The sequence below is a fragment of the Pogona vitticeps genome, chromosome 2, assembly GCF_051106095.1.
Source record: "Pogona vitticeps strain Pit_001003342236 chromosome 2, PviZW2.1, whole genome shotgun sequence".
Lineage (NCBI taxonomy): Eukaryota > Metazoa > Chordata > Lepidosauria > Squamata > Agamidae > Pogona > Pogona vitticeps.
The window spans coordinates 101611372-101626589 of NC_135784.1; the positions used below are offsets into that span (position 1 = coordinate 101611372).

Consider the following 15218-nt stretch of genomic DNA (forward strand, 5'->3'; position numbering starts at 1 on the left):
TCCCAGGCAGTACCGTTATAGAGCACAATTACATTCAAGAAGAAGGGTACCCATTAAGTTTTCTGTTTTAACTTTTTTTTTTTTTACCAGCATTGGCTTTGAAAAACTACCACTTCTTAACCAAAATGTAGCACTAAGTAGACTTATTTTCAGAAACACAGGTGCAGCCTTGAAATACAGCATGGACAACATGCCCCATACAAAGGCCACACTTACAAGTCCTTTATAAAGAGATATGGAGGAGATTGAAGACAGTCAACCCATTCAGTTCATATTACCACACTGGGATGGTCAATTGCACTTTGCCAGTTTACAGGGTTTCTTAATATCTCATCAAATTTGACTTTATCATGTGTCATCTTAAACAAGGTTCTGTGTGGAAAGGCAGATGATTAAATTTTAGAACAAATTAATTAAAGGTAAAGGTTCCCCTTGACAATTTTTTGTCCAGTCATGTTCGACTCTAGGGGGCGGTGCTCATCCCCGTTTCCAAGCCATAGAGCCAGCGTTTTTGTCCGAAGACAATCTTCCGTGGTCACATGGCCAGTGCGACTTAGACACTGAACACTGTTACCTTCCCACCGAGGTGGTCCCTATTTATCTACTCACATTTGCATGCTTTCGAACCGCTAGGTTGGCAGGAGCTGGGACACGCGACGGGAGATCACTCCGTCGTGTGGATTCAATCTTACGACTGCTGGTCTTCTGGCTTTGCAGCACAGAGGATTCTGCGGTTTAACCTGCAGCGTCACCATGTCCTTGTTAATTAACTAAATCTGAAGGGAAATTTGTGACTTACATGCCCAAACTGCTTTATCTTAAAAATGCAGCATAACTCTATGTTGTCCTGAAAATGCTCTGAGCCAGTCAAATTTAGTTACTGTCTTAAAATAACCAGAAAAACTGGAAGCCATAAGGAAGTCTGCTGGAGCATTTCCCACTGTGTTGGACTCATTCACACATTTATGCATCAAGGACAGTAGTGTTCCATCATCCAAAAGATATTGCTCTCCTTTAAGGGAGCACAGTGTAAAATTATGTACAGAGCTATCCCTAACTTTGTCTCAATACTGTATGTCTTCTGTTCACTCATAACTTGCCCAGTAGCTCCACAACAGTGGAAAAGAAATACAGCCATCACAAAATTACTGCTATTGTGGCAAAGGCACGACCAGCAGTACTGCAACTATGTTAACTGCCTACATGCACTTATGATTTTGAAATCCCTTTGTCTGGTTTCAGATGGACATGGTGGGTTTTACCCAGATTAGCCATGCCAGCAAAAGCCAGCTGGTAATAGGAATTGCAGGACCAAGGACAGCAATCAGGCAGCTACAGCAAAAGCTCAACTGGGCTCTTAAGCAGGGCTGCAATTGTTTTTTACCGCATGCAACCTCACCCACAACGTCTTGCTGAAAAGTTGTACAAAAAGATAGAACCATAGCCTTTAAACTTGAGCTTCAGTGATGTTAGATACCATCCTAGCATGTCTTTACCTCCTTCAGGTGAAGGTTCACCAGTGCTGCTGGTGAGATTTCAGAAAGATAAGAGTCAGAGTTCCAGTGTCAACAACCCCTAGTAGGGAGGTGGAAGGGAAATCCTGAAACAGTTCCCCTTCAGTGGCAATGGTCACGGAAGTCGGTGACATCTCAGGTAACAACCTCCTGGCTCTCACCAGTGGAGGGCTACTATGCAACTAAATTGTGCAAGGTCCTTTCATTCTCCCTCCACCTCAAAGCAAGCTCATTCATCAGGTCTCTAGCCCTCTATATACTATTTTCAGGAGGCTGGTTGGTCTACCATGGTGAAAAGTGGTCATGAAAACCTATTTTCACCAACCCAGTTGAATGTACCTAAAGCTGGATCCAGGTGTGCTGAAAATCGAACAGTCATTTAAAAAAACAAATACAAGGGATTGATAGAAACTCAAAACTAACCTCTGAAGGTTTCTTCTCCTTCTGCCTTGACCAACCAGATTTTGTATTTGGATTTCTGGAGCATCTTGAAGCTGATGTTGTCTGACCTTCAGAAGAAAAATAAGGTAAGTTTCTTTAAAAGGATAGGATGAATTCAAGAAATGTCTAACCACAGTCTAACCGCTTTCTGATGTGTAACCAAACAAAAAACAAAAAACCACAAGACAAAACAAAACCCAGCCATTTAACCATAAATGGCTCCATAAGACGCACCTTTCCATAAGACGCACCAATTTTTTAGGAGAAGAAAACAGGAAAATATAATCTGTTTTCTTCGCTCCATAAGACGCACAGACTTTCCACCCCCCTGTTTTGTGGGGGGAAAGTGTGTCTTATGGTGCAAAAAATACGGTACCTGCAGCTATAGGGGGGAGCAATGTATTTCAGATTAAATTATATGGGATGAAACAATTTCCACGTATAATATTAAGATTCCAAAGAAACAGAAAGGTGGGCAAATTGCTTTTTCACACATCAGCTCTCAGAATTCCCAGTCACCAAAGCCACCACCCACGAGTTCATGCTAAAGTATGGAACTTTTCTAAGTTCCACCTTCAATATTATTCAGACATTTGGAGAGTTTGTGCCTGCACTCCTCCTCCTTGAAATCTTCAGCCTTTGCTTTAGAAATTCAACTAAGATTAACATAAACTCAAAGCTGTTGGTATCTGCCTTCTTCACTGTTCTTGGACATAGCCAGGGGTTTCCATGTGGTGTTAATGCTATCTCTGATTGGAGATGATGACTTCAAGAAGAGTCACTTTCCAGAAAAATTTGTTAAACTCCCCATTAGTCCTCTTTCACAATAATCTGTCAAATTGCCATCTCTGCTCTAACATTTTAAACATGCTTGACACAAGGAGCAAGTTCAATATAAGTAAAATTAAATGTCCTCTCTCTCTTCACACTCTAGTTATTTGTAAACTTTAGTTATTTATAAAAATCACTTCTTTAAAGTGACCTTGATATTTCCCTGTACAAAAACCTGTAAACTCTTTAATTTAAAGACCATTTACTTCTAACCATCTGGGAGAATAATTTGTTCAGAGACTTCTTCCTGCTCCTCCCTCAATACTAATCATATTCATTCTTGATACCTAGCAAATATGAAAATGCCCTATACTGATTTAATGTTCAGCCCCAGTTTGTTTGTGTTTTACTTATATTGGACATAATTTTTTTAAAGACCACTCTCTATCCCAAACTTCATGGTTATAGTCTCACAAGGTGAACACTCCTAATACGCTCAAAATAAACTTCAGGTAATTGCTTCTCTTTTTTAAAAGAGTATTTCCTATTGACAATCGCCTTGCTATATAACATCTGTTTATTTAAGGCTATAGAAATCAGTGCTTTGAACATCTTCCACTCGTAAGGGGTGATATGAGTGTTGATACAACAACAATAACAGCGGAATAAGTGTTTCAGCAAAACCTTGCCACAGTTACTTATCAAATGACAACCCTGACAATCTGGAAACATGGCAAGAAATGTGAGGTTTGCAGCGAAAGAGCCTGGCAAGAGCCCTTATGGGGATTTCAAGTACCTTCAACAAGCCTTTAATTTCGCTGGTCATGGAGTCCTTCACAAGAAGGGCCAAGTAACTCGCACAAGTGTGTTCATAGAATGAATAGGTTTCAGAGGTTCCACACGCTCAAGGTTTATAAACTGTTATTAAACGTGTTAATCTCTTCTCATGTAACCGAAAGCTAGACAGGGTATTTGACAAAACCACCAATTTGAACATGGCCTCTGCAATTCAGCATAAGGCCACAAACCTCTATTCTTTTACCTTTCAGTTTGAATAGTCTGTGTTTCTTTTCAGGTGCTCTATTCTGAACCCTTAGAGATATTATGGCTTCTTAAAAGCTCTGTCCTCAAAGCAGCATAGATAGCTACAGAAAATTGTTGCAACCTTTGCTTTAAAGTGGAGGTAGTCCAAGCACAGGCCACAGTTTGATTGCAGCCCACAAAGCCCCTACAGAGCCTCCCGAACACCCAAAATTTAACATATTGCTAATTATTTAGACCTAAATACAGTCCTCACATTCCCCCAAAGGCCTCTGGGATAGACAATTTGCCACATCCAAGAACAGATTTAGGCTTTGAAGGGCAATATTAAAAATGTTGGTTGGATAACTCTGTGCAGAGCACTTGGTTGTAGAGCCACAAGTTGGGAGTTCAATTCCCCAATAGAGCGGACCCTCGACTTATGGACTGCTCCACTTGCGAACTTTTCGGGTTACGGACTTCTCCGGCCACAAAATTTCACTTCAACTTGCGGCCAGAGAATCGACCTACGGACCGGAAGGGGGAGGCGCCAAATTCAAATTTGGCACTTTCCTTGCCTCCTCCTTCTGGTCCGTAGGCCGCCGATCATGCCTCTGGATGCCTTCCAGGGATTCTCCGCTGCCATGGGAGGCCTCTCAGAGGTCATCTGCCACCACCACCACTGGCTTTCCCAGGGTACACCAGGCCTACCAGGGGAGGTCTACTGGGCTTTCCTGGGGAGTAGACCAGGCCTACCGGGGGAAGCCCTGGTCATCTTGACTCCTGCAGACTAGCTATGGTGCATTTTACATGAGGTTGTCTTTTAACGCTGTTTCAGAAGCTTCAATGTGTCCAGAATACAGACGTCCACGTTTTCAGGGTTAAGAGTTAGAATATATAACAGATTTTGTACCATGTTATATATTCTGTAGGTGCCTCTACATTTTCAGGCTCAATTTAAGAGTTAGTGATCACTTTTAAAGCCCTCAAGAGTATAGGACCAGGTTACCCGAGGTACTGGCGACATCTATATCAACTTCCAAGGCTGTATGATCAATCACGGAGGCCCTGAACATGTGCCCCCTGTAAAATTTATTAGACTGGCAGACATAACAAAGAGGTTCTTTCCTTTGATGGTCACATCCTGGTGGAATACCCCAACATGAGTTAGGGACATGGCTATTTTAAAGTGATTTTAATGATTTGGAGGTTCTAGGTCATTTTTTTAAAATAACCAAGACCCATCTTTATTTGCCGCTATTCTAAATTGTTTTCTGCTATTTTAATGAACTGTATTTTATCTTTCATTGCCCACAATCCCATTTGCTTATGCAATTACATAAGGATGACTGAATAAGATCTTCTGCCTCTTGATTGTTTATCCTTGTGACTTCAATCTTGCACTGGTTGCAAAATGGGGTGTGTCTGTGTGTGGCAGGTTGTGTGAGTTACCTACACATCAACTTGAGTCTTGGGCTCATAACTGTGAACAAGCAGGTGACCTTACTATCAGTGTGTAACATACATTGTCTCTGAAGACTAAAAGGGAGTGGAACTTAAACATATATAGGTTGTGTTTTATAAACCTAGGCTATCTGTGGTATTTGCTGTTATTTTGCAGACAGATTTCGCAAAATGAATATATAGTAAACCTAACCATCCTTAGTTAGGTTTTTTTACACCATGCTGCCACTCTTGCATGGGTTGAAGAACATTGGAGATCACAGCAATGTGTTCTGCTTTTAGCCTTGGGACTTTATTTATTTATTTTATATCCTACTTCTCTGAGAAAATAAAGCAGCCAAGACTAACAAAAAGAAAGAGGCCTATAGTTGTATATTTGGTGTAACAAATAATCAAGTAAATGTGTTCTTATTCTTCTCATTTTGCATTTGCATATGTCAGGTCATCAACACCACTACTATCAACACCTTAGAACTGCAGAGCTAAAAGAGACTCTATGGATCAGAGTCCAATCCCTGTCAAGGAGGAACAGGACTCCAAGCCAGATACATAAGACACTGTAGGTAAACCTATGTTTAGAATGAACCTGAAGGACAATATGAAGAGGCAAATGTGGTTGAACTGCAGCTGCCATCAGCTCTAAGTTAGCAAAGCCATACAGGGCTTAGAGTCCAATTCCATCTAGAGAGCCACAGTCACATACTCCTGTGTCATTAATGTTAGGAATTTTGAATCCCTGGCCACATCTCAGTTGGTATCATCTGGCTTCAAATACCAGTCCTTTCAACTGGAGATGTCCGACATATTAAAATCAGGCCTTTCCACAGGCAAGTAGTAGCAGCGCACTGTGCAATGGAAGGGCTTGCCTCTTTGTCAAAGTAACCCCTTATAGCTTCTGACTAAATGTTTAATATCCTTTCTTTACTTTACCCCCACTCTACCACAAACACAGATACTCTCAAACCTTTCTAGTACTTTTTCAGGGCTACTGAGGGTTAATGCACTGTTAATCACTGCACTAAACAGCACAACCTTATCTCTGCTGGACTTTGGTATTTATGCAGCAGGTGATGTTTTTAGCTGTTGACAAATGCTCTCCTGCAGCATAATTGTAAGCACAGCTATGACCTTCCCCTTCCAGGAACAGGCAAGTAGCTGCATATTGTCACACGGTCTTAAATGCCACATCTTGCACCTTGTGACTAAAGGTAAACTAAGGGATAGGGAGTTGATGTCAGGATTTCAGAGTGTTTGCAAACAAAATAACATGTGCTCATGCTGAAGGTCCAAAGCTCCATTTCTTCAGTACATGAAGGGCTGGTTTTTCACTCAGCAATTTGCTTGCAAATCTCAAAAACAGACACTATACTTACAATAAATTTAGAAAGAAAAGGTCCCATCTGGTACTTATATACTAGAGAAAAACAGTAGCGGGCAAACCCCCAAAATAATACTCCAAAGGAGCAAACATTGAGACTTTGCTTCCCCTGGGCTTACCAGTTTTCAGTTTAAAAAAACCGGCAGGACAGGACCTTGTATAAAACAGCCAACACACTGCTTCCAAACTATCTACTTCTACTTTGGTGCAGAATCATTTCAAACAGGATGCTTCCTGCTGGCTTTGACTGACACCAGCCTATGTTGTCATTTATTTGGCTGCTTGAATTTTTAATGATCAAAACCGTACTTCATCTTTCTACCCCAAAATGGCACACAGCAACGTTCAAATTAGAAGAATACTGTAAAAACCTCAAATCAAAGGTAAAGCAAAATTTATAAAGAAAATAACATCATGCCCAGGGTCAATACCAAAAAAAGTATCTCGTGAATAAAACAGGGCCAGCTTATCCTCCCTTGGGAGAGAGAGTGGCAGAGTTTGGGTGTGGTCACACAGGAGTCCTTTCTTGCATCCCCACAAAACATGTTTCTGAGGGTGGTAGGGCCAACCTATGGGCCTCACACGAAAATCTTAGCAACTTAGCAACTGACATTCAAGAGAATGCCTTTCAGACAACTGGGTCCCAAGTGGACTAGGGCTTTACAATTTCTAACTAGCACTTCAAGTTTTGCCCAGAACAAGATCACTAGAGAAGCCCTTTTAACTATAGGCTCTCGACAACAGTGGGGCCAAAGCACTGTAAACCAGGTGAAGCTTTCAAGGGCACTTCAAAAACACACTCAGTTGAGAGTTTGTTAGCCACAAGTCTGAACAGGATGGAACTGAGGTATCCCCTGCCAAGGAAATGAACAGCAAAGTTCTGCCTAATAAAGGCTTTATGTGGGTTAACGCTTTGTCATCATCTGTATTTTACATCTTCCTCTGGTCCATATTGTTTGCAGGAAGAGGAGGACACTTGGATCAAACCAAAGGCGATATCTAAGGGGGGGCCTTAACTTCTCGTGGCATATTTTAGAAGCAATTCCTAAATACAATTTACTGTTCAGGGACTACCCAGTAAACACAGTTCTCCCAGCTGTCTGCAAAGTAATTATTCAAATGCTTTCCCTGCTGGAGGTGAACGGTTTAGTTATCTTGTCCTAAGCCTTGAATTAAAGGTCTTACTGTCAGTGGTGTCTGAGTTATCGCTGCTGATCGAGTACTTTCGGCGTTTCTCTTCCATCTGCAACAAAAGAAATGGAAAATTACACTTACTGTTCAGGAAATTAATTATGGCACCAAATCACTGTTATCTCAGGGTATCCACACATCGTATTAACCCAACTACACTAGTGAATACTTAGCCTAATGACAAAGAATGACCAGGGAGCTTAAAGAGTGAAAAAGAACATCACTGAACTTTGAGAACACTTTTCTTCCCAAACTCTCTGCCACTGGAATGTATGTGTGCACCTTATTTTCCATCATGCAGCATTCACAACTACCATAACATCCACATCAATTCTGCAATAAATACAAGTTTAAGGAATTTTTAAAAAGAACATGAACTAAATATGGAACCAAGTGACTATGAATCACTTGCTTAATAGACCAAAGAAGCAAATTAATTTGGGGGGGGGGGGGTGAGGGAGGCTTTAGAAAGCATCTGCTACCCAAAGTTGTAGTAGCACACACCTTTAGCCTGAGTTCAAACAGAAAAAGGTTAAAACCTATTTAATCTCTTGGGCTTCCATTTAATTTAGAACAGCAGTCCCCAACCTTTTTAGCCCCGGCTGGGGAAGGCAGGGCACCCCCTACACTCGTGCGCATGCACAAAGGGCGACACAGTACTCGTGTGGGCGCACTCACATGCAGGCGCAAACGGGCTGGGGGAAGTGTATGCGGGGTTGGGGGGGAGGTCTCTCTCCGCAGCCCAGTCTGACTCAGGCCACGAACCAGGATTTTAGGACTTTCTCTCCAGAGTGAAGCCTGTTAGAGGCATCATATATAGAATACTTACAAAGTTTTCACATTAGATTGGGAGAAATGGCCCCAACAATGTTTGCCCATAATTAAGTGTTCTGTATGAGGATTGTTTAAGATAGCAATCTCCTAATGAGCTTCTGTAATTACATACACTGTAATTTTGTACACTGCAATAAATAGATAAAATCAACTGTTGAATTTGATTTGATTTTACAAATATTTACAACTGAACCTCTTACATAGCACATTCATAGCTTTAAGCATAATTCCAGCTCCATCAGCAATTTATCTATACATAGCTATTCCAAGAGCATTTTAATATTTTTTCTGTGAAACTGGTTTGTAGTGATGGGATTTTTGAAATTAACAGGCTCCCAGTCCCATAACTTAGCAATACCCTCCCAAGCTGAATTATGAGACTGAGAGCCCTCAAACACGCAAGACGTATAGCGGCCCTCTTCCCTCTAGACCAGTGATGGCGAACCTATGGCACGTGTGCCACAGCTGGCACATGGAGCCCTTTCTGCCGGCACGCAAGTCACTGGATCGCTACTCCCCTCCCCTCCGCATCCAAACCTGAGCAGGCAGCTGCAACAACGGCGTTGGTGCCCAGACAGGTGGTGGGTCAGGATCCAGAGCAGCTGGTTCTGGCGGCGGATCCGGAGTGGGGTCTCAAAGCACCTCCAAGCCCGGGATTCCCCCTTCCGCCGCCACTTCCGGTTCCGTGGTGCCAGCACACCATCCCATTTCTGGTGTGTGTTTTTTCCAGTTTGGGCACACGAGCCCAAAAAGGTTCACCACCACTGCTCTAGACCATTCCCATAGCACCTCTTGAAACCATGATAAACATGCCGGGCTGCACTGTGAGTCACAAAGATTTCTTGAAACATGTAGAGGTGCATGGGTGGATGAGTTCCAATGAAGGCAGGCCCCATACACTCTTTAAGGGGGCACCCTCCAACAGGACTCATTCTCCCATGCACCTCTGAGCTGCGGAGACTCCTCGTGAAGCAGCACAGGAACAGCATGGAAGTAAGCGGGCTGCTCTGCCTCTTGCTAGTTTGAGGGCTCCCCATCCCATAATTCAGCTTGGAAAGGTTTCTACCAAATTATGTAACTGGAAGTTCATTAATTCCAAAACTCCCATCCCTACTAATATGTCAATTTTATACAAATGTCTTAATAAATGAAGTATGGAGTATATGGATTAAGGAGAATATTTGTGGCCCTCCAAATATGGCAAACTACAACTCCCATGAGCCACACCTTGCATGGCCAAAAGTAATGGGTATGGAGAGGTGCAGTCCAACAATATCTGAAGGACCAAATATTCATCATCCATGGCACATAGAGGATTCTGTGTGGAAGCTTGTGCTGAAACAATATTCAGATACCTATTTAAAACCATTCAATGACATTTCAGAAAGAATCTGCATCCTTTCTTCCTTCCTTCCAACTGTTAGTACGTCATCTTCCACCAAAAATCAAACATTATCTAAACTGCATCGAAAACGCTAATTTTAATTTAGCTTATAACACCCATGCTACAGGACTCTGTAACAAACCGTGCTTTGAAGTTTAGAAAAACCCCTGTGCTCTACTGGTTAGCTCTCCTCTTCACATCAGTATATACATAGTGAAAACATAAGTAAATGCTGCAATGATCTGAGTTCACTCTAAGCAACATTTAAGGTGGTTTTATGTATGACACTAAAAATCCCAGTAAAACTCTCCAACATTATTTGTGAGCACAACTCAATGTTGTTCCTGCAAAACAAGCTACACTTGAAAAGAGCAACTGTGCTTGACGCTAATCCATGTTCCTACATCAGTGTATCTATGCTATAGCACAGACGGGCAGGTATGCATCCATGCAGAGCCCATAAATCAGATATGTATCAACATCAGTTTGCCTTGCATTACACAGGACAGACTTCTCCAAAGTTATTTCTAGGATTAGCAGTCAACATCCTAGATTTATTCATTTAAGAGACCTATTACTCAGTAAATAAAAGTCATGTTCCTACTTTCCACCGACTTAAGGGATCATAGTAATGAGAGTACTTCTGAAACTCTCTCCTGAGGGAAAGGTAGACGGCCAGAGCACACAGCGCATCCAAAGTGCGAAGTGATTTGTCAAGAAGTGTTTGAAGAGCAGCGAAAAATATGGGTAACATAACTGGCTGAGATGCATGGAAATAAGAAACAACTTTAGGTAAGAAAGTGATACATGGAATAAGGTAACTTTACTTTTGTAAAACTGAAGAAACAGGTTAGTTCAGAGAACAGAGTTTACTTGCATGTTTCACCAATGTTGACAAACAAAAGAGTTTTGAAGGTCAGCAGTCTAATGTCAACTGCCACCATAGGCTCGACGGGCGGTCCCATTAACTGTGTGAAGATTAGAGTTTGGGGGGGGGAGACCACAGGTGGCCATGTGGTTGGGGTGCAGAATCAACCCATTAGTGTGCATTCACAGAGGCCACGAAGAAGAATCTCTGTTTTAAAGAGAGGAAAAATCTCATCACTGTTTCTTGAGAAACAGGCGCTTTGATAGACAAAATAAATTCAAATAATGTGGTCCACTTGTAGGCGTAGGATTTTCTCATGGAAGGCTTAGTAGAAGTGGCAAAAATCTTAGTCTGAGTTTGGAAGAGTTATGTTTTTCAGGGGCTCCACTGCTCTAAAGGAAGAAATCTTCCATGGTGCTTGTGGGCTTTCTGGTCGTTAAGAGACTGAGTCAATGGATTTTGTGGATTTCTCCCAGAGATAAGATTACAGCCTGGTGAGCTGATTTTTTTCAAAGTGATGTGAGTAAAGTCCTTATAAAATTTACACTTTTCTGTAATGGGCCACTCAGACAAAACATGCATTTATTGTATCTGCCAGAATGAGGCACTTTGCCCCCCCCCTCCAGCAACATACTTCTTGAGAAGAGCCACGGAGACGATAAAATTGAGGCAGGAAACAAGAGAAGTGTGATAATGCTGAGACAATGATAACACTATTTTTTTAAGGGTCAGGGGGAAATTAGGAACTAGAAGAGGCAAAGGAAAGGCAATTTACAGTTCAAAGAATTACAGCGGACCCTCGACTTACAGACAGCTCGACTTACAGACTTTTCGAGTTACAGACTTCTCTGGCGGCAAAATTTAGATTCGACTTGCAGCCAGAGAATCGACCTACAGATCAGAAAAAAACCTAAATGGAACAAAAATAGAATAAAAGCTGCCAGTTATGGGATTAATCGGTTTTCAATGCATTGTAGGTCAATGGAGATTCGACCTACAGACTTTTCGACTTGCAGCCACTGTTCCAATACGGATTAATTCCGTAAGTAGAGGGTCCACTGTATAGAATTCTAGGTAAGTAAGGTTCCAGCATTCTCTTGAGATGCTGCTCCTACAGTAAACAGAGGAGAACTAGGGGAGAGCTATTAGGATGTGCCTGGTTATAGGCAGTGGTGCCTGGAAGAGGGGGGGGGACGCTTCTCCTTAGGCTCTAGAAAATTCTGGGGCTGTTTTCTGCACAGGCACAGAACCTCGTATGTGTGATTCACAGAGATCACTATGAAAAAACACGAATTCCCAGTTACACCATTTCATAACAAAAGCTTTATCACAGAGAGAGGGGGGGAGGGAGGGAGGGAGAGGTAGCAAACCTGCTTAGAACAATTTGCAGAGGGTAATACAGCTTAATCTGTTGTACCAAAACCAACACAGTCCTGTGGCACCTGGAAGAGTACCAAATGTGTTACAGCATATGCTTTTTTCAACCACTGCCCACTTTGGCTGATGCATGAAATGTTATCCAGACGGTCAGGTACAAATACAATAAAGAGTGAACGCTTGAGGTCAAAGGGAAGTCTTCAGAAGCTTGAAACCGGATAAAAGCTGTCTTATCACATTACACATCTTAGCTGCTCACAGTGCCAGCTTCCCTAGTGCATGATGACCAACAACTATGTTGTGAATGTCACACATTAATAACACAATCCTTACTGTCAGGGCTTTCTGCATTTAATTTTCCCCTGCTCTCATCTGTCTATGATACCATTCCTATACGCACTGTTCAAGGTGGATTAAAAATAAATTTAAAAAAAAATCAAATTGATTTAAATGACGATTTAAGTTTTAAAATTTAATTTTTATTTAAATTGTAAAAGAGTTCTTAAATTAAATCATGATTTAAATCAATTTGACTTGAATTAAATCCACCTGATCCTTCTGGATAACATTTTATGTGTCTAATGAAGTGGATGGCAGTCCATAGAATCTTATTAACAAGGAACCTATCAGTCTTTATGATTCCACCTAATTATTTATCATTAGAGCTTACTATTTTTAGAAGTAACAGTGGTTCAGTGCAGTTTGGAGGATTGGGCCCACAGGTGTTGTGTGGGTGCCCCAGATTCTGCACCCCACCTCCTCCTGCAGATAACCTGTCAGAAGCAGCATCATGGGCTACCGTACCCTGCCTCCTGCTCTGAGTGAATGTCTATGGGAGGAGGCAGGGTGCAGGATCTAGGGTGCCTGCATGACACCTGTGGGCCTGATCCTCTGAACGCCACCAAAATGGCAAACCAAGGTATGTACCTATCTCTATTTATTATCCTTAAACCAAGACACCATAGTAGTTTTTACCATTTATCATTTTAACAAAACAACACATATGATTTTCTGCTCATTGTTGCTTCGTAGAACTCTAATTAGATATTCTTCTGTGTAAAAAAGAACAATGTTTAAAATACTTCTTTCTCATGAGAAATGTGCTTCAAACTCAGGTTTTCCCTTTGAAGTACACCACTGACAACAACCCAAACAATGTGCAACTAACTTTAAATTTCCTGAAACAATGGGAAAAGAGGTAGCACTTTCCCACTGTTTACTTTCTTCGGTCTGTTCCTTCATGTCACCCTGTTGCTCACCTTCCTGCCCATTTCTGCCACTTGATCTATGGCACAGCTCAAGCCCCTGCATCCCACAGTCAATTGGGGGGGGGGGGTAGTGAGATCAATGCAAGGGCAGGAGAAGAAAAGGGGGAGAAAAGCCCACTATAGCTTCCTCTTTTTCCACTGAAGAAGAAAATTTCAAAATGCACCCATAATCTTCCTGATTTTTTACAGGAAAAAGTCACTGCTAAAGCACACCTGGTTTCTTCAAATAAACAGGGTACAACCTAAGCACAACATTTCATCATGAAAGCCTACCGCAATAAAGCATAACCCACCGGGTTGGGGTTCCCTAAGATTCTCTTTACCCCACATTTTCTAGGATCAAGGAAAGAAAGACCAGCAAAGCTATGGAAAATAGTTTTGTGTGTGGTTTATTCACAAAAGCTATTAGAGGAAAATTGCACTTGATGACAAGACCACAGGATGCCATTATCCTTTGGAGAAGATGACAATCCGCAAAGGAATTCCCATAAATACTAAGTTATAAAATCTCAAACATGCTTTCCTTTCCAGCACATGTGCAATGTTTTACCATACCACTCCGAAGGATAATAACAACGAAATACACCATAAACATCTTTACTGACAATGCTGTGGTGAAGAACTGCCCTGTCAAAACATGATTAAAATTACTTCTTGACAATATGGCTATATCAATACTTCTCTCCAGTAATTCAGGGGGAACAGATGTTATTAAACTACCCTTACTTACACTTCAGGGTCGTTAGCTTTCAGAGAGAGGAAAAAAGAACTGTGGAAGGACTGAAAGCAGCTTATAAAACTAGAATTCTAACTAAACATTATCCTACTGGGCTTTGCTAACCATATCCAGTATTTAAAACACACACAAATAATGTAGAGCTGTTTTGGCCTCATACAACTAAAAGATGAAGATCTGACTGAGGTCTTAAAACTGGAATACTGTACAACATTTTCTTAAAATAGAATATATGCCAATAATATGACACCTAATGCCATCAAGGAGAAAAAACCTAGTTGATTGCAACAGTTGGGTTGACAAAATTCTGCTGAGACCCATTCCATCAAACTTATAGTATGAATTTTACTGCCCTGTCTTGTGCTCAGATGTGGTTCAATATTTGTACCAACAATCTTTTGCGATGCTCCTAAGGAACACGAAGCTTTGTGCATTAGCTCCTTTGTCAGCTAAAAGCTACGTGGTATGTGAAGCCTTTACAGGCACAGTGGTTCTGTGAGTGCGTTCTACATTTTGGAACTTTCCTGTCAACACCAGATCACTGGATTGGACTGTAAATAAGTGACCTGGGAGAGATCTGCTGGCTCTTCTATCACACTTGACTTCACTGATGAAATGGAGACCATCATGCCATGGACACATGGTAAGAAAACAAGACTCACTGGGAAAATTTATAATAGTAGGAAAAATGGAAGGAAGGAGGAAGAGAGGAAGATTAAGTATGTGATGAGTGACACTGTATAAGAAAGCTAAGCCCTTGAGTTTGCAAGAGCTGAGCAGGGCTGTGAAGGACAGGACATTTTGAAGATCACTCATTCATAGGGGGTCACCTTTCTGGTTTGAAAGAATGACACTGTCAAAGCCTGCTTCCCATCCTGTTCTGCACCAACAGCAGCAGAATGACTAACATTCTTTCATGCTCCAAGTTGGGAAAACAACTTTTCAGAAACACAAGTCCCAGAATCCTTGAGC

The 15218-nt window shown here is 41.6% G+C and overlaps 1 protein-coding gene across 7 annotated transcripts in view; it reads right to left on the reverse strand.

Annotated features, from left to right (window-relative positions):
* JADE2 (jade family PHD finger 2) overlaps positions 1-15218 on the reverse strand; it is a 236507-nt gene that overhangs the window by 197080 nt on the left and 24209 nt on the right. For all 7 annotated transcript variants that reach the window (XM_020794422.3, XM_078385723.1, XM_072990142.2 and 4 more), the window contains exons 2-3: positions 7774-7831; positions 1938-2023 (exon numbers count right to left, since the gene is read on the reverse strand). In XM_020794422.3, the coding sequence (XP_020650081.3) occupies positions 1938-2023; positions 7774-7831 (144 nt within the window). The remainder of the gene's footprint in view (positions 1-1937; positions 2024-7773; positions 7832-15218) is intronic.